Below are 27,080 nucleotides of genomic sequence, written 5' to 3'. Positions count from 1 at the left end.
TCGGGTGTCTGGCTGATCTCAGGAGGGACTATACAGGAGCAGCAGCTATTCATTATTCAGGAGCCAGTCAGAACAGCGCAAGCAGGCTTTGACAGCCTGCAAAACCATGATTGTAGGGTTATACTGCTCCATCACTTTAGTCAGCCAGACAGTCGGTAAGCAGAGCAGAGCAGAGATCAAATCAATATGTATTTTAGTGATGATTGTTATTTGCTACTATTCATCAGTAATCAACCATGCATGTCTGTGAATGTCAATAGTAATCTGCTGGGCCATTGGCTGGACCTCATGCAGAAATGTTTGGACTTCATAACAAGAGCATCAGGGAGTAGAGAGACAGACAGACAGACAGACAGATGGATAGATTTATTTTAAGAGGTTAGGTTTTTTTTCTTTACACAAATGCACTTGACATTCACTTGACATTTAAATCAAAGATGTTACAAAAATTGAGGTTGTTTTTCGAGTATGTAAATTAGGGAATAACCTCGGCAGGATGTAAGAAGAACAAGAGACTCAACACACACACACACACACCTAATTAACTTCACATTGATTGCTTGCAAATCTGGATTCGATATCAAATGAATTGATGTGGGTTTAAACTGAAACATAAACATTTAAAGATGCACGAGAGTTCGACTTACCGACACGAAGAGGTAACTTCAATTTTAGTTGCAGGGACTCTGGTGTTGAGAGGATCGAATTCCCCTATGGATGCCATCATCGCTACTCACAACGCTAATGAGCATCAGCATAGAAAGAAGGAGAAGAAGAAAATCGAATCATTCACAACAGGATCACGATAGCAGTAAATCCATTGTCGAAGAATCGAAGAGTGGTGTTTCTCCTCTGAGGCAGCGGAGGAGGGTGAGAGTGAGGGGAGGCAGGGAGAGAGAGATAGAGAGCAAGAGAGAGAAAGTTGTGAGGCAGATTTAAAGTTCATTCTTCATGCATTCACGGTGTCTGGTACTGAGGAGGGGGAGAGCACACCCAACTGGCAGCACCGGCAACAGCATGGTGCTCTCTCTCTCTCTCTCTCTCTCTCTCTCTCTCTTTCTCTCAATTTCAATTCTGCTCAATGGTTCTTTATTTTCATGGGAAACAGGTGTGCATCGCCAACTCTCGTGTGGAAAGATAAAAGACATGCATACAGAGTAAAGTAAGGATCTACTAAAATACAGAGCTGTGACATTAGGCTCCAACATTTTAGTAAGTAGTATACAAACATTAAACTGTCGATTAAAGACATAAACAGAGTTCGAGAAGTTTTGTAGTGGCTAATCGTTTTCTTTTTTACCCTTTTCACATGAACTGTATGCAAATTGGTACACATTTAGGAACAGTTCATATTTACCCTATAGAGCAATTTAGCATGGCAACCTTTGGATACGACGTTTGAAGTGGGAATTATAAGATTAACCTGAGATCAACAATGATGTATTGCATATACACAAAGTAGAGCACTGAAAGCCTACGTTCACTAACTTATCTGTGGAAACTCACTATCCTCATTCATGCTTTCCCTCCTCTCCCAGACCGACACTCAACTTCTTCTTGGTCAACAGCAAAACGGAACAGTTATACCATACTCTGGTTAGGATTCGCACCCCATGGTCATTAAGCCTAACAGAAGCTGTAAGCTGTTGTTTTCTAATGAGATGCAGTTCTAAATCTGGGAGGGCTACTCTCCTAATTTTTTCTCTTCTAATTTCCCATTAATCAGCTACCCTGAAAGTATCATGACTCGCTCTTTTTAGACTCCCAACGTGACCTACTCACAAGGATTACAGTTCAAGGCTTCTGGAAATAGTTATGTTTTTGAAATAATGTATTTTTGGAAGACAAAGCTATATAGGTTTTCAAGAATCAGACAAAAGGAAGGAGGATTGTGTAAAAAAAGACTGAAGCTGCAGCTAAATCTGGAGGTTGAATCCTTAGATGTCAAAAATTGGTTCAGAGAAAGTGAATATTGAGTGTGTGTTAGTGTGTTTCGATCCACTCAATTTTCAACTGATCAGGCAGAAATTGACATTTTTCTTGGGCTGAAGAAAACAGCACTGAGAGGAATGGGAGGAGAGCCAGACATGGAGGATAGATGGAGAATAGGAGTGAGATAAGACAAAGCCAGAGAGAAAACAGTAGAGTGAGAGGACAGAGAAGAAAGTCTTATTTAGTCAATCATTTCCCACTCTCCTGTCTCTGGATGATCTATTAATGAAGTAGGTTGGATGTCTTTGTGTGTGTGTGTGTGTGTGTGTGTGTGTGTGTGTGTGTGTGTGTGTGTGTGTGTGTGTGTGTGTGTGTGTGTGTGTGTGTGTGTGTGTGTGGCAGCAGCTAATTATTCAAGGAGAAATCCTGTTTAGATTCCAGTTCACAACAGAGTAAAGCAGCCGTCTGAAGCAATAATGGTTAATGGTTAATAATATTTGTTACTTCCTATTCCATTTCTTATTACATCTGCTGACCCATCGGAGGTGCCTGTGCTTCTGAAACCTTCTCAGAGAAAAAGTTGTGATAAATAGTGAGTTAGGGTAATAAAAATAGTTTTGGTCCTATTTATTGGTCAAGAAATATTGGTGAACAACAAAACAGAGTGCTTTTTGAAGTAGATGCGTTTTGATATTTCCGTTGCCCCATAATGCAATTCATGTAGATCCTTTTAATGTATGTTCAGAGATATTTCTATTCCATTTCAAAAAAGACATTTGAAAACTTCCCTTTTCAGACTACAGACATACAGGACAGACTACATATAGGACTCCATAAACAGATGTCATAGTCCAGTCTGTGTGTGCTTAATGAGAAGACCTGTGGGTCAAACGCACAGATCAACCAAGAAATACACACAAGCACGACACGCTCACTGTAGCGAGGCAATCAGTAGCACTGGCTATGTGACTCACTCGAATGGGAAAATGAGGAAGTGATGCAGGTAGCTGTAGAATATAAAACGTTATCAAATTTAAAGTGGTGCATCTCCAGGTCTGAAATGTGTCTTATTGTCAAATAACTGTCACATAATTTAATATTATAATACAGTTATGGTGTCTTTATTATTGTGGTAATTTTTCTATTTGTGTTCTTGACTGCAGTACTTGGCTTTATTGTTTATTCTTTTCGATGATTGTGAGCACTGAACACCAAGCAAGCAAATTCCTTGTGTGAGAAGATGTACTTGGCTCTAAACTCCTCTCTGATTTTTATCTAGCTTTCTTTCTGTCTTTGAAAAATGACCCTACTTCTCATTTCTTGATTTATTATCTCAGTAAACATTTCTAACATGAGTTTATTGTCTCAATTGCTAGTTTCAAGTCTTCCACCTGCGGAAACCAATGAAATCGTTGTTTCCAAGTGATGTCATACCTCCAAAAAAATGTACAAGAAACAAAGCGAGGACTACCTCAAGAACCAAAGAACAATATATGGCTTGAGATCTGGCAGCAGCGGGGATATGATGAAAAAGGTAATGTAGCTGATGTGCATTTACAAACGGGTTCAGAGCCAATGTCAACAAAATTAAGGGTCTGATTAGTCTAGTTAGCCTCTTCCACATTCTATGTCCCAATAGGATTTTGTTGTGTGGAGTGTACATGAGCACAATATAAATCCATAATAATTATGTTTTTGTGAAAAAAAGCCAACACAACAATGCAGATAAATGGCACCAGGCTCATTGTGTGTAGAATGTACATTTGGATTTGCTGTCTTCCCAAATTTTCATATCACACTTGTGAGAAACGGCTTTTAGTTGAGTTCCTCACTGTGTATCTGAGTGTGTAAAGCCTTGCGGTATGTTACCATTTCCAATTTGTGACTCAGACCACAGTATGAAATGCCTTTGATCACGTAACAGCAAATTTGATTCACAAGGGTGGTGTTCAAATGGACTGAACTCAGCACAGCTGCTGCCGACATGCAGCCTGTGATCGCTGAACCAGCATTCAGCACAAGAGACAATAGGAACAATCGCTCATCACACTCCGAGTTCAATAAGCCATCTGACAGAGAGAGGAAAAGAAATACTGAAGCTGTGAGACGACCACGAAGGAGGCAATATTGACTCTATTGTTTCGGGGTCGTGGGTCACGGATGTGATGGGAATTTTTTTATTGCTCATTGGGAAATATGTTTTGAAGCTGGATTTAGACCTATAGCAGTCAGAAGTTATGAAGACGACTGTGATATAAAATAAAGAGGAGAAAGCCTGTGCCATAACAAGTCATCAGACTGTATGAAGAGAACTCTAACTGTGGCAGGTTTGATGAAATACTCCCGACTAATGTTCACATTACAACATTGCAACTCAACAATTTTGTACCTTTAATATTGTATCGTGTTGACAAACGATCTGAATCTTTTCATACAGGAGGATAGAAATGTGATTTTTCTCTGACTTGTTCCTGTGTTTTCATGCCTCACATGATGCAACATTTCATTATAAGACATATAGGAGAATGAACATACATGCTTCTTCTATGCAAGACTGTGAGCATGACCATATCAAAGCAAGCATTTTTACCATAGCAATGTACAGGAATCTAGACATGTTTGGTTATTATGAATAAAGGCAAATATAAGCCAAAAAGTTTAGTAATGGCAACATGTTTTTTGGCAACATGATGTTTTAGTATTAAAGTGCAAGAAACTTTAAGCAGAATCAGCTTTAGGCTAATGCCTTTGCGTGGTTTAAGCAGGCAGACAACTCCATTTAGTAGTCCTGTTGTGAGCAATGTTTAATATTTACGGGTGTTTATACATGCAGACTGTTTCTACAAACATTAGTGAAAGAATGGGTTGCTCTCAGGAGCTCAGTGAATTCCAGCGTGGTACTGTGATAGGATGCCACCTGTGCAACAAGTCCAGTCGTGAAATGTCCTCACTTCTTAATATACCACAGTCAACTGTCAGTGAGATTAGAACAAAGTGGAAGTGATTGGGAACGACAGCAACTCAGCCAAGAAGTGGTAGACCACGTAAAATGATGGAGCGGGGTCAGTGGATGCTGAGGCACTTAGTGCACAGAGGTCACCAACTTTCTGCAGAGTCAATCACTACAGACCTCCAAACTTCATGTGGCCTTCAGATTAGCTCAAGAACAGTGTAGAGAGCTTCATGGAATGGGTTTCCATGGCGATAAGCTGCAGGAAAGCTGCAGGAAAGTTTTTCAGGAGCTGGGCTTGGCCCCTTAGTTCCAGTGAAAGGAACTCTGAATGCTTCAGCATACCAAGAGATGTTGGACAATTCCATGCTCCCAACGTTGTGGAACAGTTTGGGGACGGCCCCTTCCTGTTCCAACATGACTGTACACCAGTGCACAAAGCAATGTCCATAAAGACATGGAGGAGAGAGTTTGGTGTGGATGAACTTGACTGGCCTGCACAGAGTCCTGACCTCAACCCGATAGAACACCTTTGGGATGAATTAGAGTGGAGACTGAGAGCCAGGCCTTCCCATCCAACATCAGTGTGTGACCTCACAAATACACTTCTGCAAGAATGGTCAAAAAGTCCCATAAACACACTGTTATTTTTGAATTTTGTATAACCTCATGTCTTAAAGTTTTCTTTGTTCAGGTTACAGCTTTATGTGTTGAACTGTTTATTACTTTAGTATTGCTGACCTAAATGTTATCAGAGGCCTGGTAGTCATGATGTCTTGTTCTACATGAAGGTTAACTGTCAGTGACGCGTTATCTCCTGTGCCTTTAAAAGACTCAAGTCACAACAGTGATTTGAGCACTTCCTCTGTAGCATCCTCACACGTTGTTGCATTGTAACTGCTCCTCTTGTACAAGATTAAAGTCAGACGTCGACTTTACTTCTGTCTCCGATCTCCTCCTTGGGTGAATTTATTAGTTTACGGGAAAATTCTTTTAACACACACTCTCTCTACAGTCTCTATTTTTGACTAACTTGTCATGTCTTGCTTTAAATGTTCTTCAATGTGACACACAAGTGTCTGGATTCATCTAGGTAGGAAATAAAAACACCATGAGTACCATTCCAAATCAGCTAGCTTAACTTGATCATATGTCTTTGTAACATAGAAGCTTTGATTCTGTTTTTTTTTATTGTAACATAAAACACCCCATGTTGTCGCTAGCTGGCACATCATCTGCTCTGACAGGTGGAGTCAAAGTATTGAGAGATGCATACGGTTGGTTTAGGTGTTTCCATGGATCTTTGGATCATGAAACAGAGGATGTCAGAAGCCTTATCCACTGGACTTCATGAACTGTTTTCTGTACACTCTTAACTGCATTGTGAACACTCTTAAGTTGGATCATTACTACAGATCTTTTCCCATCACATGCTTGCAGTTCACCGATTTTCCAATAGATGACAACCTAACACAAGGTCATGTGAACAACCACAAAGGACTGTGTGCTGACATAGAGCCATGCTTGGAAATATTGTGTTAAACATACGGGCCTCAAGGTCTAAACCTATGTAATACATACATCAATTAATATAATATCATATCAAGCCTGACATCAAATAATTTGGTGCCGCCTTCCTCCACACACACACACACACACACACACACACACACACACACACACACACACTCTCTCTCTCTCTCTCTCTCTCTCTCTCTCTCTCTCTCTCTCTCTCTCTCTCTCTCTCTCTCTCTCTCTCCTGAATCACCTTTCATTCCTCACTGTGTACACGTCTTTTTTCTTCCCCCGCAGTCTGCACTCTGCCCATTTAAGTGCGCACACACACACACACACACACACACACGCACACAGCTTGTCAACTCCCCTGTTTGCTAATAGATGACAGGAGGCCCCAGGGATGAAGAAAGATGAGTGCTGTAGAGGGTAAAAATACATTAAGACAGCATCCAGATGTGTACGTGCGTTGTGAGTCAACAGTGCGGCCAGAAGGTACGACAGAAAGAATAGATCAGGAATGTAATTTAGAGACATGAAGGAATGTACTTTTGGTCCTCTAAGATCCTTGCTGACCTCTTTATTTTGTCAAAGTCAAACACAACTTGCTTGAAAACCAAATGTAGGCCATATGGGGATTATCTATTGATCATACAACAATTGTCTTTGTATGTTTCACCTCTAGAGCATACACTCTCTCACAGAACACTGTCTTGGCCTAGTTTTTCCATGAATATCCTAGCTTTAGGGCCGATGCATTTCTTCCCAGAGTGAGCAACAGAGCTTTTAATGGACAGACAGTGGAGACTTTAATTGTTGAGGAAGAAAATAAGAGATTTACTGAATACAGAACACCAGGTGGCAACCTCCCAGGTGTAAAAAATAATGCCAATACTGAAGTGCCTTAAAAATGTTTTAATTGCAAGCATGGAGCGGCTCCTCTGGTTATCATAAATTATGATAAATGATTATATAGAAGCATGGGCTGCACGGTGGTGTAGTGGGTAGCACTACATCATCATCAATCACGCTTATCCTGTTCAGGGTTGTGGGGGGGCTGGACCGGATCCCAGCTGACTTTGGGCAACAACAGGATATGGCCTGGACAAGTCGCAAGGGGCACACTCACATTTACACCTATGGGCAATTTAGAGTCCAACAGCCAAGATGCTAAACTTCAAAACCACATCAACGTGGTTGGGATGGATCCATCTCATTGTGGCTGTGCCTGCTGCCATGGACTACTACTGTTGATACTACCACTTCTGTTAATACTACTACTACACTACTACCAACACCAAATGCAGATGAAACCCATAGATGGAACTTTGAAATTGTATTCACTCTGAAAATCATGACTGTGTTCTAGTCCTGCTCAATGTGTTAAGTGTCCTGAGATAACTTCTGTTGTGATTTGGACACTTTATACAAAATTGAATTGAACCATAGACATAAAGTGATGGATTATGTCACAGAAGCCTTTTTCACGCAAAGATCCCGCCATCATTACGTGTCAATATGCCACAAGTGCACCATTTATACTAACCCTTCACTTGTGGCATAACGTGTCTCCTTACGCAAGCATGCAGACAGAGTGACACAACAGCGTTGGCGGTAGTTTGATGTGTATGATCATGAATACCCCTAGAATACCAAAACAACAAGAGCAGTTGAACTGAAAATTAAGGTTTATTTTGCTTGTCATGATTCTTCAAGTGAAGTAATTCTGCATCATAATTTCTTCTTCTGAGCTTTTTGAATTCCCCAGTGCTGGGTCGTGCACATAACATGCCATCTAAACGTTACCTCCTGTTCTGGCTTCCCAGCTCTCCCCATTCACACTGAGGTCATCTTGCCTTGTTTGCCTCTGAGACTGCCTACATCGCCGGCTGAGAAGTGTTCTGCTCTGACAACCCATTCCATCTCTGTGAAATCAGGGTGCATGTACTATTGGCCAACAGTAGGAGGAGGCGAGCATGTTGTTCTAGTACTTTTGTAATCTTGTTTATTATTTTATACTTATTATATGAAGTCAGACATTGTTGTGTGATTGTTTCAATACTGACTAATGACTAATATTATATGTACATTTATCTTAATGAGAAGTATGAGCTGAGAAGTCCTTTCTGTGATGCTGTGAGCCATGCAACTCTCTTTCAGTCTGAGTTTAAGGCTGAATGAGAGGTTTGATTCTTCTAGATATTCTAGTGTTTGATGCTAGTGCTGTGAAAACATTCTGAGAGCAATACGGGGCAGTTGTATTGTGTAGAGTTTGTCCTTTGAAAAGGTGCAATGCTGCGTTCCATGGGGGATGTGGGTTTTTTTCTATGAGATTTGAATATAAGAAATGTATAATCTTCTATGGTTGGTTGTTTACACATGCTGAGTGTGTTACTCTGTGATGGGTTGGACATGTGATACAGGGCATACTTATTATTTCTACAGTTATTTTACATTTGTTATTATTATTATTATTATTATTATTATTATTATTATTATTATTATTATTATTATTATTATTATTATTATTATAACATGCATCCTTTGCAGTTGTCTGATGAGGACGATGTAAAGTGGTCCCAGTCCCTGTCATGTTTTGTGCCATGACACTAAGTAAAGGAAACCCAAGGAGAGCTGTGGTGTTGTGGTGAACTTTGTGGTGCGGCTGAGATTCGCTACATCTGTACCTTAACAAGGTACAGATATAGCTTAGAGTGACTGCAATGAAAAGGCAATATAAAAGGGAATAGTGACTACATCCATTTCTTAAAGACAGTCTATGTATAAAACAGAGAAAGTAACCAAATGACTGACTGAACTTAAAACTGTCTTCCTTTCTTCTTTGTACTATAATTATTAGCCATTTCTTCTGAGGTTCCTTTGATTTCTGTTATTATTGTCTCTTGATTCTTTTTTTTACCTGTGTTTGTTTGTTTGTTTGTGCTTGTAGCCCGAAGCTGAAAGGGTGGGGGAGGGAGGGCGGGAAAAGTGGGAAAATGAATAAAATGTGAGCACTGTACCTCTGTTGTAATTGCATTACAATTACTCTCTTGTGTTGGTGCTCAATAAAACATTCATAAAAAAAACAATGAAAACACCCAAATGCATGTGACCCACTAATGAAAGTGCTTGTTGCTGCTTTGTCCAGAAATAGGATCTCCGTGTCTGTGGCCACATTCCCACTAAACTCTAAATGAGTTTAATCTTTTTCCGTCAGTCAGCAGCGGTTGGTCTGCAGGTGGAGCTACTCACCGAAGTATGCAGCGTTTACTTGGAATGGGAAATCTGTAACTTCCAACTGCTGAGTCAGGCTCCCTCTAGTCTAAAGTGTTTGACCAGGTACATTTCATTACTGCTGACTCACAATGGAGGAATAAACAGGCAGAGAAAGAAGACCATTCAACTTCCAGTCCAAGAAAAAGAAACAACAAACTAATGGAAGTGAAGAAGGAAAGTCATCAAGAAGCAAAGTGACGCCAACGAGGGGAAACCACGGACCTCCTGTCAGTGTGGAGCATTTGAAGGCATCACGCAGATGAGAGACAGTCACACTGTTGGTGAGGGAGATGAGTCCGAGGCTCACCTGCAGTTCCATCTACCGCCACAGAGGCCACTAGAAGCAACACATCTAAAGAATTATTGACAGCAACTTTATTATAATAACCAAGGCTAAAGCAGACATGACAGGGTTGGAGAATGCACGCGGGGGAGTTTTTGATCTTGGGCTGGTCCGAATTGATCCAATCCCCACATCAGAGGCTTCAACCCCAACCACAAACTGCCGATCTGGCATAGTGAGGACTGGAGTGGAGGGGGAGAAAATTCAAATGTAATCTAGGTAAACGACGTTAGGCTTGACGTTAATTTAGCTTGGTGAAGATCTTAGCGCCAATGCAGAAACTCAAAAGCAGAATCAGGGGGAGAGGGTAGCCTACCTTTTCTTAATGGTGACAGTACTGTAATGCAATGTTATGCTCTACATGTTGATATATTTCACCTGTTAGCGACTGCGTGATCACCAAAGCTGAAAGCAAGAGATCCCTTGACTCTAGCACCACCACAGGTCTAAGTTTTCACTTTTCCTGTGGAATATCTCATCACACCAGATGGACTGGAACCAAAATGTGTTGCAGACATTCATGGTTCCCAGAGGAATAGCCCTATTCCAATCCGGCCTCTAAACCCTCTCCGTACCCAATCTCACTCCATTTGAACATTTGTGTTAAAGAAAAGAAGACTTTTACTGTGGAAGTGTAGGAGGTTGACATTGGTGGTCTTCAATGAAACATATAAACAACTGTTGGAGGGATGAAATAGAATACTAGCTGAAACTGACACTGAAGTGTTCAGTGGTCATGTGACTATAGTACAAATATATATGGTGATTGATGTTAGTAGTTATGGTAACAACACACAGACCATAATGTCAACGGTAGACAGAAAAACGGCAGTCGCTGTGTGTCGTTATCCTGCTGTGTTGACTTGACCATTGTACTCATATTCTATATCTGCACCAACTAGGTGTGTACACTTTCACACTTAACAAAGACATGGGATGCTGCTCATATTACTCCCAGCCAGTGTTGTATAAAGTACCCAAAAGCCATACTTGAGTAAAAGTAAAAGTACCTTACTGGAAAATTACTCAAGTAAAAGTGAAAGTTGCCTGCTAGAATATTACTTGAGTAAAAAAGTAGCTCGTATTTACTGTACTTAAGTATCAAAAGTAAAAAGTACTGTTAATAAAACGCAATCAGAAATTTGAGTTTAAGATTTTCTTTATTCCTGTTTAGTTTTTAAGTTTTGTTTAATTTGCAAGGTGTCACAAGACACTTAACACTCAAAATAAAGGAGCTTCAATACCTCCTTACATAAACAAAAATACCCTTACAGACCCGCATGCATGCATGCCTACCAACATTCATACCCACACGCATTCTATAAAATAATTCCTATAAAGAACTCTTTGTGCTCGAAGGTGATGCAAACAAACAAAAACTTGATTGGTTGAACTTTAACATGACTGCAGTGCAACAGCACTTGAACTGTCCATCCAGTCATTACTGAACCCTGAAAAACTTTTTGTTCAACCTCAAAAGAAGTTGGTTCTCAAAATGGCGAGAACTCAGTCTCGCTCTTCTTGGGCTGAAGACCAGCCCAGCAATGCTAAACAGTCTTTCACATGCTGCTGAGGCAGGTAAAGGTGTGTTTAGCCTCAGAGACAGCTTGCACAAGGCTGGGAAGGACTTCAGTGATTCCATTCTATCTGATGAGAAGGCCAAATATCCCTCCAGTTCTTTGGAGCTGTCTGTGTGAGGTGACTGCAGTGAGGAAAATAAGTCTTCCTCATCAGAAGAGCTTGGGTTGCCACCATCAGGCTGCAGGGGAGGTGCTTCAAGGTGTTCTCTGATGTAGTCGACTCCTGAATTGTGGTGAGGATGAAAATATAAATGATAAATTAAATATAAATAATTTCTAACATGTTATCATAGTTTTGTGCAAAATAGTTTGGTTTCGGTCATGACAACTATGTTGCAGTGTGTATTCCATGTTTGACATGTGTGAATCATTGTTCATGCCAAAATAAAACACAATCAATTTTATTTTAAGGAATATAAATCACGCATTATTAATGCAACTATAACTGATCATTGAATTGCCAGTCATACACGCCATACACTGTTATTTTTGGATGTTATTTGGATGTTGCCTTACCCATTCTGATGGTGGCATCATCCTTCGTCCAAGAAGTTCTGAATTTTGGGAGAAGAATTGCGGCTGCAATTAACTCCGGGTCTTGTGTCATGTGGCCAAAACGAGTCTTCAATCCCGCCTGTATCAGAAATCAGAAACAATTGCATTACCATGTAAGCTTTCTCCTACTAAGGAGCGCAATTAAACAAGCTCTTGTTTTTTGTGATATTCCTTTGGCTGTTTTGGCACAGTAAGTGAAATGACACTGCCATCGAGTCTTACCTGTAGAGCATCCACCAGAGGCCTGCAGTATTTCACCGTCAACTTGACTCGGTCAAGTTTAGCAGTCAACAGGTTGATTGTGGGTAGTAGCCACCCCATCTGGACATTTTCTTCTGCCTGCAAGATGTTGGTGGCCTGGGCAACTGGGCTCATGACAGCGGCATACTCTGCAAGAAATGCAAGTTCGGCTGGATTGAACCTGTAATAAAAAACAAACATCACCATTCAATAACACTTCATAATCTGATGCAGAAAAGAATAACAGGATGAGTAAATAACTAAAATGTTAAGTGGAAGTAAGAATACAACTGCAATATAGTTAATATTTGAGCTGGGTAAACAGAAAAGGTCACATTTTCAATTTAAAATAGGCTTTATTATTGGACAAACTGATTAATCCAGGTGTGTCTGACCTCACAAAAATAGTCAGACACACCTGGATTATTCAGTTTGTCCAATAATGTATGACAGGAAATATAAAAAATGGTTTAAGTTCAGGAAGTAGTGGAACTGTGCATAAAGCCTATTATGAAAACAATGATACTGTACATTATTACTTACATTGGAACTTTGAACTCTGTGCAGATTACTCTGATGGCCCCCTCTCCCTTGTCTTTGATGATCCTTAGTAGTCTCTCCACTGCCAGAAAGAAGGAATTCCACCTCGTAACATTTGGGCTGAGCAGTTGGAGGGAGCACACATCTGAAACAGTTTCAGCTGCAAGTGTTGACCGGCCAGATTTGTTCCAGAGGGCACTGCACTTGCCAAATGTTGAACGGTGCATTTTCTTGTATGGCTCGTTGGACATTGCTTTTGCAGCATCAACTGTAGCGATGAGGTTGATTAGGTGACAAGCACAGCGCTGGTGCTTTGGCAGCTCGAACTCCAAACCATCATCTTCGCTCAGAAGTGCCGACGCATCCACAAACACCACTTCTTCACTCTCCTCTCCATCCTCTTCAGTCTCTCTTGGTTGAGATCGGTCACCATCACTAACTGCTTTGACTGCACTGTTATCTTCACCAAAAACCTGGAAAGCTTTGACAAAATTGGAGCCGTTGTCTGTTGTTGTTCTGACGATCTTTCCTCTAATCCCAAACTCAGAATGGATATCATTGAGGGCATTTGCCAACAACTCAAAAGTGTGCGAGCCTCTCAGCTGTTTGCAGGCTAGGGCTGCCGAGCGTCTTTTGAGAGTGTCTGCGTCGATCCAGTGGGCAGTAACGCCAATGAAGCTTCGTCTTCTGACAGACCAGCAGTCAGTGGTGGTGGCGATATACTCAACTTCCCTCATGGCCTCAGTCACCGCTGTCTTCATCTCCTTGGCGGCCTCGTCCATCCTGGAGCCCAGCGTCACTCTTGTCATAATTTTTGCTCTGGCATTAGGCAGCAGATCCTTCACAAACTCTATAAATGGTTCTTGTTCAACCAGAGAGAGGGGCTGGAGTCCATGGACCACATACTTCAAGACAGCTTTGTCAAGTGACCTAAGATGAGAGAAGATAAGAAAACCAGGGATTTTTTTTTTTTTTTTGTCTGAGACTACTACTAGCATGACAATGCGACCATTAATTTGAAATTTGGCCGCTGATTTCATCCGCCGCACAATGGGGTAAACCAATGATAACGTCTTGCGGTCTGTATCTCCCAACATCATTGGCTACTAGTCCCACTACAACAAAACAAAGATTGTCCATTGGCTGTCAGGTTCCTTCTTATTTTGTAACGAGTAACGAGGATGCTCAGGTCAATGTAACGGAGTAAAAGTACAGATTTTTTTCGGAAAATGTAGTGAAGTAAAAGTAAAAGTCGTCAGAAATAGAAGTAGTAAAGTAAAGTACAATTAAAACTGCGAGCAGTGATAACGGGCCCTCGCATGGCACGTAACTCGGTTAGTGCTACGACCGCCTGACGTGTCGGACCGCCTGGCCTGGCCACCGCCACGGGGCGGGTCGTCCCCGGCCACCGCCACGTGGCCAGTCGTCCCCCGTCGTCCCTGGCCACCGCCACGGCGCAGGTCGTCCCCGGCCACCGCCACGGCTGGCGTCTGCGTCCCCGGCCATCGCCACGGCGCGGGTTGTCCCCGGCCTCCGCCACGGCGCGGGTTGTCCCCGGCCATCGCCACGCCGCTGGTCGTCCCTTGCCTAAATCGTCCCGTCCATCACTGTGTCAGATGAGTGAAGTTTTCATGCTCGACTGGGGTGCAAAGTTCCACGACACTAGGACCTTATACGGGTGTAAAAACATGACATTTCATGTTGCCAATAGGTGGCGCTCTGATTGTGAGTCAATATTGCAGTGCAGACGTGTTCAGGATGGGACTCTCATCAAATGTGAGAAGTTTGAACCAGATCGGACGATGGACACTGAAGTTATAACAGTTTAGAGTATTGTGGCGAAGCATGAATTTCGTCCATGTTCAGGACGCCGTCCCGGCCATGCCCTTTGACTTATGTAAGACCTTTTGATGATTTTTAATCATCGCGGCCTCTAGAACAGGCGCAGAAAGTTTGGTAGGAATCAGATCAACGGTGTAGGAGGAGTTCGTTAAAATACAAAGCTTACAATTAAAAAATGGCTGATTTGCTGTAGCGCCCCCGAGTAGTCAATTTTAATAAAACTTTCAGGATATGTTCCAGGGACATATGTCAACATATCCTGCAAGTTTCGTGATGATTGGGTTAAATATTGTGGATTTATGTCCTTATATGAGTGTAAAAACATGACATTTCATGTTGCCAATATGAATCGGATCGTTGGCCATTGTATGATGAAGTTACAATGACTTCCTGTACACTGGCAAAAACGTCACGCACTGGCCACGCCCTTTGACTTATGCAAGACCTTTTGATGACTCTTCATCATTCAAGACTTGAGTACATGATGACCAAGTTTGAGATGAATCTGATAAAGCTGCTAGGAAGAGCTCGCTGAAGTATAAAATTTAAAACTTTCTATCGCCAGTAGGTGGCGCTCTGAATATGAGTCAATATTGCAGTGCAGATGTGTTCAGGGTGGTACTTTTGACAAATATGTGAAGTTTTGATCATATCAGACAATGTACATTGAAGCTATAACAGTTTAGATTTTTGTGGTTGAAGCATGAATTTCGTCCATGTTCAGGACGCCGTCCCGGCCACGCCCTAAGACTTTTGTAAGACCTTTCGATGATTTTGCATCGTTGAGGCCTCTAGAACAGTCTCAGCGAGTTTGGCATGAATCGGATCAACGCTGTAAGAGGAGTTCGTTAAAATACAAAACCTACAATTGGCTAAAATGGCCAAAAATGGCCTAAAATTGCTGATATACTGTAGCGCCCCCGAGTAGTCAATTTTAATAAAACTTTCAGGATATGTTCCAGGGAGATATGTCAACATATTCTGCAAGTTTTGTGATGATCGGGTTAGAGATTATGGAGTTATGTGTATTGATTTCTAGAGCCCCGCCCCTCCGATGTTCATTGGCTTATAACTTCTAAACGCAACATATTTTTCAAAGCCTTTGATAGCACTTGATCAACTTGGTCTAATGATGATCCACAGCAATTTTGGTGCGAATCGGAACTACGGTTTAGGAAAAATTTGCAAAAACGTGTTTTTCACAAAATTCAAAATGGCGGAAAATTTCGGTAGGCGGACTTTGGTGCCATAATGTAATTTTTTGTAGAGCACACGGATCTGCATATGTGTGCAAAATTTCAAGTCAATTGGAGTTTCGGTGTGAGCTGGCCATCCTTCTTCGCATTAGGTGGCGCTAGCGAGCCACTTTTCTGTGGCCAACTATGAAACCTTTAAAATATCAAAATTTTCGCCGTTTTCTATTAGCATGCTAATTTTTTTCAACTTCTGAATATGATAAGGCCTCCAAAATGGCACCCGAAGTGGCGGAAAAATAAGAAGAAGAAACCGTACAGTTTCAATAGGGCTTCGCTGCCCGACGTTGTCGGCGCTCGGGCCCTAAATATAAAAAAATACTACTTAAGTAAAGTAACGAAGTATTTTTACTTCGTTACTATACAACACTGCTCCCAGCACCAAATGCAGATGGAACCACAGAGCCTGGTCTGCTCCAGATTTCTGTCTGTTGAAGCAGTTTTTTCTCGCCGCTGTCGCAAACCATGAGATCTAGCCTGGCTCGATGTGTAAAGTGTTCTGAGATAACGCTTGTTGTGATATGACATGATACATAGAATTGAATTGAACCTTATAAGCCTGGTGTGGACATGTGTAACAGTATTTAACATACAGAATCGGAGCCGTTTCTTGCTGTAAGTGGAATATGCGGGTGCATAGAGCCCCCGCAGCCACTAGGGGGGGGGGGCTCTATGCACCGTCGGGCAGCGAAGCCCTATTGAAACTGTAAGGATTCTTCTTTTTATTATTTCGCAAGTTCAACGGCCTTTTTGGGGGCCTTAGCATCAAAATTAGCTTAAAAGAATTAGTGTGCACATGGGGACTGGCGAAAAATTTGATATTTTAAAGGTTTCATAGTTGGCCACAAAAAGGTGGCTCTCTAGCGCCACCTAACGTGTGTTAGGCCAGCCCCAGCACACCGTAACTCCAATTGACACAAAATTTGGTAGAAATGTGCAGGCAAGTGTGCTCTACAAAAAATCCTCTTGGAGCACCAAAGTCCGCCTACCGAAATCTTCCGCCATTTTGAATTTTGTGAAAAACACGTTTTTGCTAATTTCTCCTAAACCGTGGATCCGATTCTCACCAAAATTGCTGTGCCTCATCATTAGACCAAGCTGGTCAAGTGCCATCAAAAGCTTTGTAAAATGTTTTTGCGTTCAGAAGTTATTAGCCAATGAACGTCAGAGGGGCGGGGCTCTAGAAATCAATACACATAACTCCACAATATTTAACCCAATCATCACGAAACTTGCAGGATATGTTGACATATCTCCCTGTAACATATTCTGAAAATATTAATAAAATTGACCACTCGGGGGCGCTACAGTAAATCAGCCATTTTGGGCCATTTTAGGCCATTTTAGCTAATTGTAGGCTTTATATTTTAACGAACTCCTCCTACACCGTTGATCCGATTCATGCCAAACTCACTGAGACTGTTCTAGAGGCCTCAACGATGCAAAATCATCGAAAGGTCTTGCAAAAGTCAAAGGGCGTGGCCAGGACGGCGTCCTAAACATGGACGAATTTCATGCTTTCACCACAAAAATCTAAACTGTTATAACTTCAATGTACATTGTCTGATATGATCAAAACTTCACATGTTTGTCAAGAATCCAACCCTGAACACATCCCAACTGCAATATTGACTCATATTCAGAGCGCCGACTACTGGCGATAGAAAGTGTTAAATATTATACATCAGCGAACTCTTCCTAGCAGCTTTATCAGATTAACGTCAAACTTGGTCATCATGTACTCAAGACTTCAATGATGAAAAATCATCGAAAGGTCTTATATAAGTCAAAGGGCGTGGCCAGGGCTTGCGTTTTGGCCAGTGTACAGGAAGTTGTTGTAACTTCAGGATACAATGTCCAATCTGCTCAAAACTTGACATGTTTGATTAGAGTCTCACCCTGAACACGTATGCACTGTGATATTGACCTTAGGTCAGAGCGCCACCTGATGGTACCTGGAAATATCATGTTTTTACGCTTTTACGGCTCCTTTTTGGATATTGAACACCTTTAACTTTCACGTACCTGCATGAAACTTTGTAGGTACATGGAACATGTAGAGATGTACAAAAAAGCCTCTTGGACCCATGTCCTAAACCCAACAGGAAGTCAGCCATGTTGCATTTAATGTGAAATTTTAAGCGATTTTTCGCCTCTTTCATGCAGTATATTTTAACGAACTCCTCCTAAAGGGTTGTTCCGATTCCTGCCAAACTCGCTGAGACTGTTCTAGAGGCTTCAACGATGCAAAATCATCGAAAGGTCTTACATAAGTCCAAGGGCGTGGCCAGGACAACGCCACAAACATGGACGAATTTCATGCTTCACAACATTCTAAGCTGTTATAACTTCAGTGTCCATTGTCCGATCCGGTTCAAAATTCTCACGTTTGATGAGAGTCCCACCCTGAACACGTCTGCACTGCAATATCGACTCACAATCAGAGCGCCACCTATTGGCGACATAAAATGTCATGTTTTTACACCCGTATAAGGTCCCAGTGTCGTGGAACTTTGCACCCCAGTCGAGCATGAAAACTTTACTCATCTGACACAGTGATGGACGGGACGATTCAGGCAAGGGACGACCAGTGGCGTGGCGATGGCCGGGGATAACCCGCGCCGTGGCGGTGGCCGGGGACGACAGACGCCAGCCGTGGCGGTGGCCGGGGACGACAGACGCCAGCCGTGGCGGTGGCCGGGAACGACCGGGGACGACTGGCAACTTGCCGGTGGCCGGGGACGACCCGCCCCGTGGCGGTGGCAAGGCCAGGCGGTCCGACACGTCAGGCGGTCGTAGCACTAACCGAGTTACGTGCCATGCGAGGGCCCGTTATCACTGCTCGCAGTTTTAATTTTTTTTACATCTTTATTTACATGAAAATGCTGCTGTTGAATTTATTGACACAAATGTGCCTCATTGTTTGTACCTTTTATCATTAGTTTCTGTAGGTCAACTTGAGATGTTTAATTTGAATTTGAAAGAGGTTTTCACAAATAGGGCTGTTTTCCTCTTGAGTAACTCTTGCATTTATATAGCACCTTTCCAGCTAATTTGCTACTCAAGGCACTTTACATTCAGTCATTTTAACACACATTCAGGATTCACTGAGCCGTCTCTAACTGGGCAGAGGAGCCGCCTGCACATCAGGACCTAACTCATCTTATGCAAGGATATTTCATGCAGACTGGAGGAGCCGGGATTCGAACCGCCGATCTTCCAACCAGTATATGGAGCAGTACCTTCACACATAATGCAAATGACTTACAGATGAATGCATGAATAAGAATAATACAATAACATAATATAACATGACGTTGGCAGTCTTCTGTGCATTGAGTGCATTTACCTTTGATGCTTGTACATTTTGCTAAAATAATATGTACTACTATGCGATGAAAATTTTTAATCCAAACGTGAGGAAATATGTGTTCAAATTCAAGGTGAGGGGACACGCTTTGATGCAAAATCCCCCGCTGCTGCGCCCGCGTACGTGAACGCGCTGCATCGCTATCATCAGTACAATATCAGCATCGTCCGGGGGGCGCGCACAGAAACGGGAGGAGGAGGACGTAAAGATAGATAGATAGATATAGAGAGGGAGAGGGAGGGAGAGAGGGTGAGGGAGAGAGAGAGACGTACTGGATAATAAGAAAAAAAACATGATGATAATGGAGTCGAGGCGGTGGAGGATGTCGGATTTACAAGAAAGGGCTGTTTGATTTGACAGCGGGCTCTTGTTGAAAGCAGTGGTTGTTGTTGGGTTTTTTTTTTTTTTTTTTTTTTTCATTCCGTTTGATTTCCACATGCTACGTGGACACTGAAGTCGAGCAGAGGAAGAAGAGAAGCATCCCACGGATGCTTCGGGAGGTACAAACGGGCTCCACCGCTGGACTCCACAGGCAACAAGACGCATCTCCTCCACGGATGGTACTAAAGGACATCCCGGGGACAGACTGGACTGATGGATGCCGACGAAACGCTGCTTTAACACCCTCCGCCCGACCACTGTGAAATAAAGAAAATCCCGTTTTGATGGATTAAATGCTTTTTTTGTTCGGTGTACCCCCCAAGGAACGAGCCTTAGACAGTAATGTTGAATCACTGGTCTTGGTCAATTATTCATTAGCGGTGTAGGTAGGATATGGTTTTGTATTTTTCAATGTAGCATTTTCCCCTCAGTCGTTTTTGTACAATGTTTAGTCTCGTGATATCATACCCACACTTGCAGGATACATTTGTATGGTGTGGTTATGTGGGCCCGTGTTGGAGCCTTTAACAGCCACAGAAGACACAGCCAAAGTGGAGGGACGTTTTTTTAGCCCGTTGCTATAGAGAAGGAATAAAACACAAGCTCTGTAGTGAGGGGTGTCGAGCTGTCTGGGCATTTCTAAAGATTATTTTCTTGTAACAGTTTACGGGAGGGAGGAGGGGGATATAGAGATACAAGAAAAGAGAGAACAAACGACCAAACATGTTGCCTTCCCAAGAATCCTCCAAGATCTACCATGACAATTATATGCGCAACTCCCGGGCCATCGGCGTGCTGTGGGCCATCTTCACCATCTGCTTCGCCATCGTCAACGTGGTGGTCTTCATCCAGCCCTACTGGATCGGCGACAGCGTCAACACGCCACAGGCCGGCTACTTCGGCCTCTTCCACTACTGCGTGGGCACCGGACCGTCGCCCAGCCGCGAGCTCACCTGCGTGGGCAGCTTCTCCGACTTCAGCTCCATCCCGTCCGGAGCCTTCAAGGCGGCGTCAGTGTTCGTGCTGCTGTCCATGGTGTTGACCCTCAGCTGCATCGCCTGCATGGCGCTCTTCTTCTTCTGCAACACCTCCACGGTTTACAAGACGTGCGCCTGGATGCAGCTGCTGTGCGGTAAGCAACTTAACATTACTTAGACTCTAAAAGCCCCAGACCAGCCCAGGATAAATTCATCCTAAATTAAATTGCCAGTCTTGCTTTAATTGCACGAACGCAGCAGCGCAGGCAACTATGGTATTGCACGAATGCATGTCTAATCATTCTTTATAATTTTTTTGACTGGTGACTACATTCACAGCTGCATTACCACCCATTTCAAAATCTAGCTACGATATCAGACAATAATATGTCATCTCAAAACGCTCGAGACGTTTTTAAACGCCACCCTTAACGTAGATAATGCGAAACCACAAATCTCCACGTGAAAGGCTACGTAGTGACGTCACCGCACATCATCACGGACTTCTGAGGTCAGTGTGCTGAGTGCCACTGGCTTCAAGCTCCGGTATAGCACGTCACGTGACATCTCGACGGGTGGAAATGAGATGGAAAGGTGTCTGTGCAGCTGTGTTGTCTGTCGCTTCGTGGAGTCACGCTGTAGTCTAACGGCCACCTTCTGGCCCGCTCCATAAGGATGTGCAGGGGTTTCCCGTCATGCTAAAACAAGGCTGAGACAGCAGGAATACATTCCAAAACACACGAGACAGAGAGAGAGAGAGAGAGAGAGAGAGAGAGAGAGAGAGAGAGAGAGAGAGCTAAATTACAGATTCCATGGTGACAGAGATTGTTTAGAGAGGTAGCCTACTCCGTTTTATATCACAAGGGCCAAATGCCAGCAAATATTCACATTTGGAATCAAACCATTTTTGTTATAAAAATTCTAAAAATATTTGCAGATGATTGATGATCATCTGCATCAACAATTGATTAATTGCCGATTTATTTATATCAGCTTTAACAGTTGTATTCTACGTTCAGGATTAACACTCTGATGAGGATGAATTACCCACACAGGAACACGAATTCACATAGAAAATCGCAAACCTGCAAAAATCCTCACGTGGAGGCTACTTAAGTGACATCACCAAACATCATTAGCTTAATGGAGGTCAGTACACCGAGTGCCTCATGCTCTTATAGAAATAGCACATCACGTGACTCCTTCAGGGTAGAAACAAGATTAAAACATTGTTGTGCAGCCGTTTCATTGTTTGTTGCTTTGCTGAAGTCAACTCGCCGAGTCTAAAGGTTGCTGTATTGTGTTGTCTTTTTAAATGTATGCCGATCGTCAGCGCTGGCACTTGTGTTTTCTTTTCTGTATTTTTTTTTTTTTTTTTTACAAAATGTAAGATTGTTGTCTGAAAAAAATGGCTAAATTACATTTGTATACAAGGCCAAGTGAGTAAAGTGACCACTTCAGCAAGACTAAACCTGAGAGCAGTGAGAGCAGTGCATATCTCTCAGAAGGTATAAAAAAAAATCATGATCTCTCATATGCATATTTCTAGTGAACCTCCTGGGTATATCCAATTTTTTTATAAGCTGATCAATGTGATGAATAGGCCAGGCAGAATAGCGTGGGAGTCAGTTTTCTGTACAGAAACAGTCAGCATACTGAATGAGAGGGAGGGAGAGACAGGGAGGGAACAAGAGAGACAGAGAGATCAGCACTTTTTCCTTCTTTATTGTTCTTTTCCTCATCCTCGTCTGCCCACTCTGTCCTCTGTTCTGCAGAGTGTGTTGAAGTGTTGTGCTTCAATCAGCAGTAATCAGAGAGAATAGCAGAGGTACAGATTTTACCCCCTTTATCAAAAATATGCATGATTTAACAGGAATTAAACCCTTCCACAAACCAGTAATCAAGCAAGACACTGGTCAAAAGCAGAGGTGGAGTATTCCAACACACCTTTCAAACTAATCTATTCCAATTGGAAGTATCGTTCGCGCCTGCAACATGTTTTTTATTCTTCTGTCAGGCAGGATGAAATTATGCTACAAAACAAACAAAATCGCTTTGTAAGTGGTTGTGTAGGCAACACAACCACTTGATTAGGGTTAGAAAATACATCATGGTTGGGCTTGAAATAACTAGAAGTTTTCTCACCTAAACTACCTGTACTAGTTTTAGGTGAGAAAACTTCTTTGTTCGATTTTGGAAAACCATTATGAAAAGTCACTTCATGATAAATAATAACAATAACTTTAATTTATATAGTGCGTTTCAAGAAACCCAAGGACACTTTACACAAATGAGAACAAAACACAATTCAAACAGACAACAAACAGACAAACAAAACAAACTGAGAGAGGTGACAGTGTGAGGGTAGGTTGAAGGCTGTGGTGAATAGATGGTGTTTGAGGAGTTTGGACGAAGATCGGACGTACGGAACAAGGAGGTCGGAGAGGTATTGAGGGGTGAGGGAATGGAGGGATTCGTAGGTGAGAAGGAGGATTTTGTATTTTATTCGGAAGCCGGTGGAGGTGGATGAGGGTTGGGGTGAAGTGTTGCCAGGGCTTGGTGCAGGTGAGAACCCTGGCAGTGGAGTTTTGTACAGTTTTGCACAGCAACACTTTGGGGCACATGATGTCAAGCACAGGTCTTTTGGTTGAAGGTTCATCCACTTAGTATCCGACTGTGAGTAGTCTTTGGATACATCGAAACTGCATTCTCAATTTTGTTTTAAGGGAAACATATTTTAGTATGTGTGTTATGCAACTTAAGTAATTTACAAAACATTTTACATAACAATACAATAAGTTTAATTTGACTTTTGGTTTCACACAGGACATAGACAGCATTCTCCTGGGTGAAAGTCCTGTGTTTGTTTGCCCCATCCATCCACCCCAACCCCCTGTACATTGACTTCCATGGAGTATAATAAGAAACATATGTATGATGAGTGTTGCATAGTATTAGTAGTAGAAATAGTGCAAACCGGTGCAGGACTGGGGAGGTGGGACAATCAGCCGAGGCACAGTACGGATCAGCTGGCCCTAGTGTGAGTGTGCCCTAATGTCTGGTTGCAAACTCACCATAAATCACATCAACTAAAGTATATTGGACATCAGTTTACATGTACATTTTTTAATTAATACATTTGAACATTTTTCAATTATTAGGAAAGCAAACATGTTCCATTCCGTTACTTTTTTGGACAGATTATTGCTGTGGTGTAACACTAAAAGTTCTGCATTCATTTTTACTTCAAGAGAAGAGTGGTAGCTTTCCATTTTAAAATATTACTAGAGAGTTAAATGAATAATCGCATATCGGTTTACTTTTTATATTTTGTCATAGCATCTGAATCTGCAATACATGTAACATTTCCCTGTGCTTTTGTAAGTTATTTCGGGGTACAATGACTTAGAATAGGAACATCATTCAGTGGTTTCATATATAACCCAAGGAATATCTGTCCGTCTGTATGTGGCTATGTCCTTTAAACAAATCCAGGATGGTTAATCCAACCTACTTCACACGTGGTGGATGTATTACAGGGGATCCAAGCACATGCAGTGTTGAAATTGGTGCAATACGGACACGCAACAGGTCCCATATTAACAAACAAACTAATAAACTTGAGTTAGTGCTCTGTGTAGTAGAGGGGTGGGGGCGTTCAGTAGGGATGGGACGATACACTTAAACTCACGATACGATGCACCTCGATATGCCAGGGTCACGAAACGATACGTCACGATACGATATCAAAAAACAAAATAACAAACAAACAAAACAAGATATTACTGCGTAATTACAACTTATTTATTTTTGTTTCAGTTGCACACAAGGAAACACACGGCCCAACAGTTCAAACACAAACAAGAACACTCCCTTAGTGCTCTAACCTTAGTTTAAGTAATCTCAGCCTCTCTTAAAGGCGCTATATGTAAGAATGTGGCTAAAAACGATACGACAGTCAAATTCAAAACACTGCGGCGAGTCGTATCGGTCTCCCCCTCCACCCCCTCCCCTCCAGACTCAAGGTTGCCGGAGCTGTTGGCGTATCCAAACGTAACAACGTTACTCATTTAGATCGTAGAAACAAACGTTAGCAGCACAGCTCGTAACAGGACAGTGCTAATGCTGCTACTGTCCAGCCGATGTCTGGCCGGCCGCCGTCCAGCGGCTGGACAGCCGGATGCCCGTAACAGGACAGTGCTAATGCTGCTAGCATTAGCTGTGCTGCTAACATTTGTTTCTATGATCGAAATGAATAACGTTGTTACTCGAGCCAATTATTTTTTAATGAGAAAATACTGCCAGACAAATGACCTGTTTCCAGCGGAGCGTCCTCAATTTCGACCTCATTCGACTCCATTGTTCGGCGGTTTGAGGGCAAGGTAGTTGGTGCTAATGTTTGTTAGCTTGCTGTACAGTGTTGTAACAACACTGTTGTTGCAGCATGCGCTGTGACCTGCACCGTTCCTCGGATGCAATTTCTTTTTCATTTAGTTTTCCGCTGCTTAACCAGCAGATGGTGCTGCCAGCCTGCCACCATAGACTGTATAGCCTGCCGCACACATATACACACAAACACACACACTAAATTATTTATATACTACACAAATCATGTGGCAGTGCCATCTAGTCTTCATTTCGCGATCCATTTTTTTCAAACTCGATGCGTATCGTCACGTTTTGTATCGGGATATTTCGCCAAACGATATTTCGTCCCATCCCTAGCGTTCAGGCTTTACGGACTGAGTTGAGCATGTTGACCACACCAGGCCTTTACAGACCACACCTTACTGACTGCATTTCACTTTTGCTGCTGGATGCTGAATAAACTAACATTACAATCCATTCCCTTCTTCACTTCCCTGAAGTGAAGAACAAGCAATGAGGGCTTTTGTTATGATTGTGGTGCAATGCTACCAATAATGGTAGCGGTTAGTGCTGGACTGGGTATCTGTGACAATGGGCTGATCTGGTAACAGATACGATCATTTTACTTAATAACAATTCAGCACATTTATATCAGTGTATTTTATATCTTGTTTTACAAAGTACAAAATACAATTGACAAGAAGCCTGGTTTTGCCTTACACATGGTGCAATCACATGAATGATCTCAGTCTCTTCCACACAGTGAGGCATACAGCTATTCATTAAAAACTGGTTTCTGATTGGTACCTAGGCTTTGGTTGTTGACGTCAATATTGGGCCTGAAAACGTCACATCTGTGCACCCCCTCTTGTTATTGTAGGAATTTCAATCTTATTGTCAGGGTGACCAACGGAATCCCTATCAGCGTATTTGGAATAACAGGGGAGCAAAGGGTAGCCCGGCTCCCCTGAAACGGAAACAAGCTCCGTTGAAAGCCTTGCATGAGACAAATTTTAGGGGAGCTCTAAAAAATTTTCCATTTTTAAGTAATATTATATATTCCGTACAGTAAGGTTCCCTAAAAAAAAAAACCAAGAGTTTAAATATGTCAATGTTGTGCGTTTATTAGCTCATGACATTATATTATACCATGGTCTGGGTGAATACTCGATCCTGATTGGCTGGAGGGTGTAGGTTAAAAAGTGTTAATGGACACCTCGTCGGGCATTATCCCTTACTTTTTTCGAACATCCATCTCCACTAATATGGAATTCTAGATTTACGCAGACACCTGAACTCATCATTGATTGGGGTTGGGCTGAGGTGACTTCTTTTGATTTCGTAGTTTGATTTTCACAGTTGTTAACATCCAATGCTAAAAGGATGTGACATTATGTTTGGCATTATATTTTTATAGCTACAATAATTTACAGTATGTTTTGGGACACTCGGAAAAGGCTGAAAACACATCAACATAATGTTGTCAAAGTGTAGCAAACAGTTGCCTAATTACACCCCCACAATACAGTAAACAACTTTATAATTTATTGAGAGTTGTGTCTGTGGCCACTTGGCAAATGTAAAATCCAATATTCACTCTCTTCGAGCTCTAATTTTGGTCTCCACCAACACCTGAGGGAAACGTCTCTTTAGCTGCTAAATGCTTCAGTTTGTTCACCACTTAGATACTTCCTTCGTCGGTCTCTTGGTGCTGGGGTTAGTTGGTAAACAAAAAACATAAGCTAGCAAAAGCTAGCGGTGGACTAAGACTGATCATTTTGAGTGGGTTTTGTCAATACAAGCAAAACTTTTCACATTATGCATAGGGATTCAATAAATTGTAAATCAATATTGATTAGTGCAGCTTTAAGGTAGGCATTGACCTGTGACTAAGAGCCTGTTATGCCATTTTGGTAAGCTGTTACCAATAGGGGGTATAGGGAGGTTGACCCAGGGCT

At 42.1% G+C, this 27,080-nt stretch overlaps 2 protein-coding genes across 2 annotated transcripts in view; one reads left to right on the top strand and one right to left on the bottom strand.

Annotated features, from left to right (window-relative positions):
* Positions 1-27,080, bottom strand: part of plxnb1a (plexin b1a) — a 259,098-nt gene that overhangs the window by 92,926 nt on the left and 139,092 nt on the right. The gene's annotated exons all lie outside the window — the stretch shown is intronic.
* The window catches only part of LOC311017210 (LHFPL tetraspan subfamily member 4 protein-like), a 40,205-nt gene continuing 33,569 nt past the window's right edge, over positions 20,445-27,080 (top strand). Inside the window, exon 1 of the mRNA XM_084015428.1 lies at positions 20,445-20,909. Within this exon, the coding sequence (XP_083871554.1) occupies positions 20,501-20,909 (409 nt within the window). The 5' untranslated portion in view covers positions 20,445-20,500. The remainder of the gene's footprint in view (positions 20,910-27,080) is intronic.

Source organism: Eutrigla gurnardus (genome assembly GCF_963514095.1).
Source record: "Eutrigla gurnardus genome assembly, chromosome: 8".
Taxonomy (NCBI): domain Eukaryota; kingdom Metazoa; phylum Chordata; class Actinopteri; order Perciformes; family Triglidae; genus Eutrigla; species Eutrigla gurnardus.
This window is presented reverse-complemented; position numbering and strand designations above follow the sequence as displayed.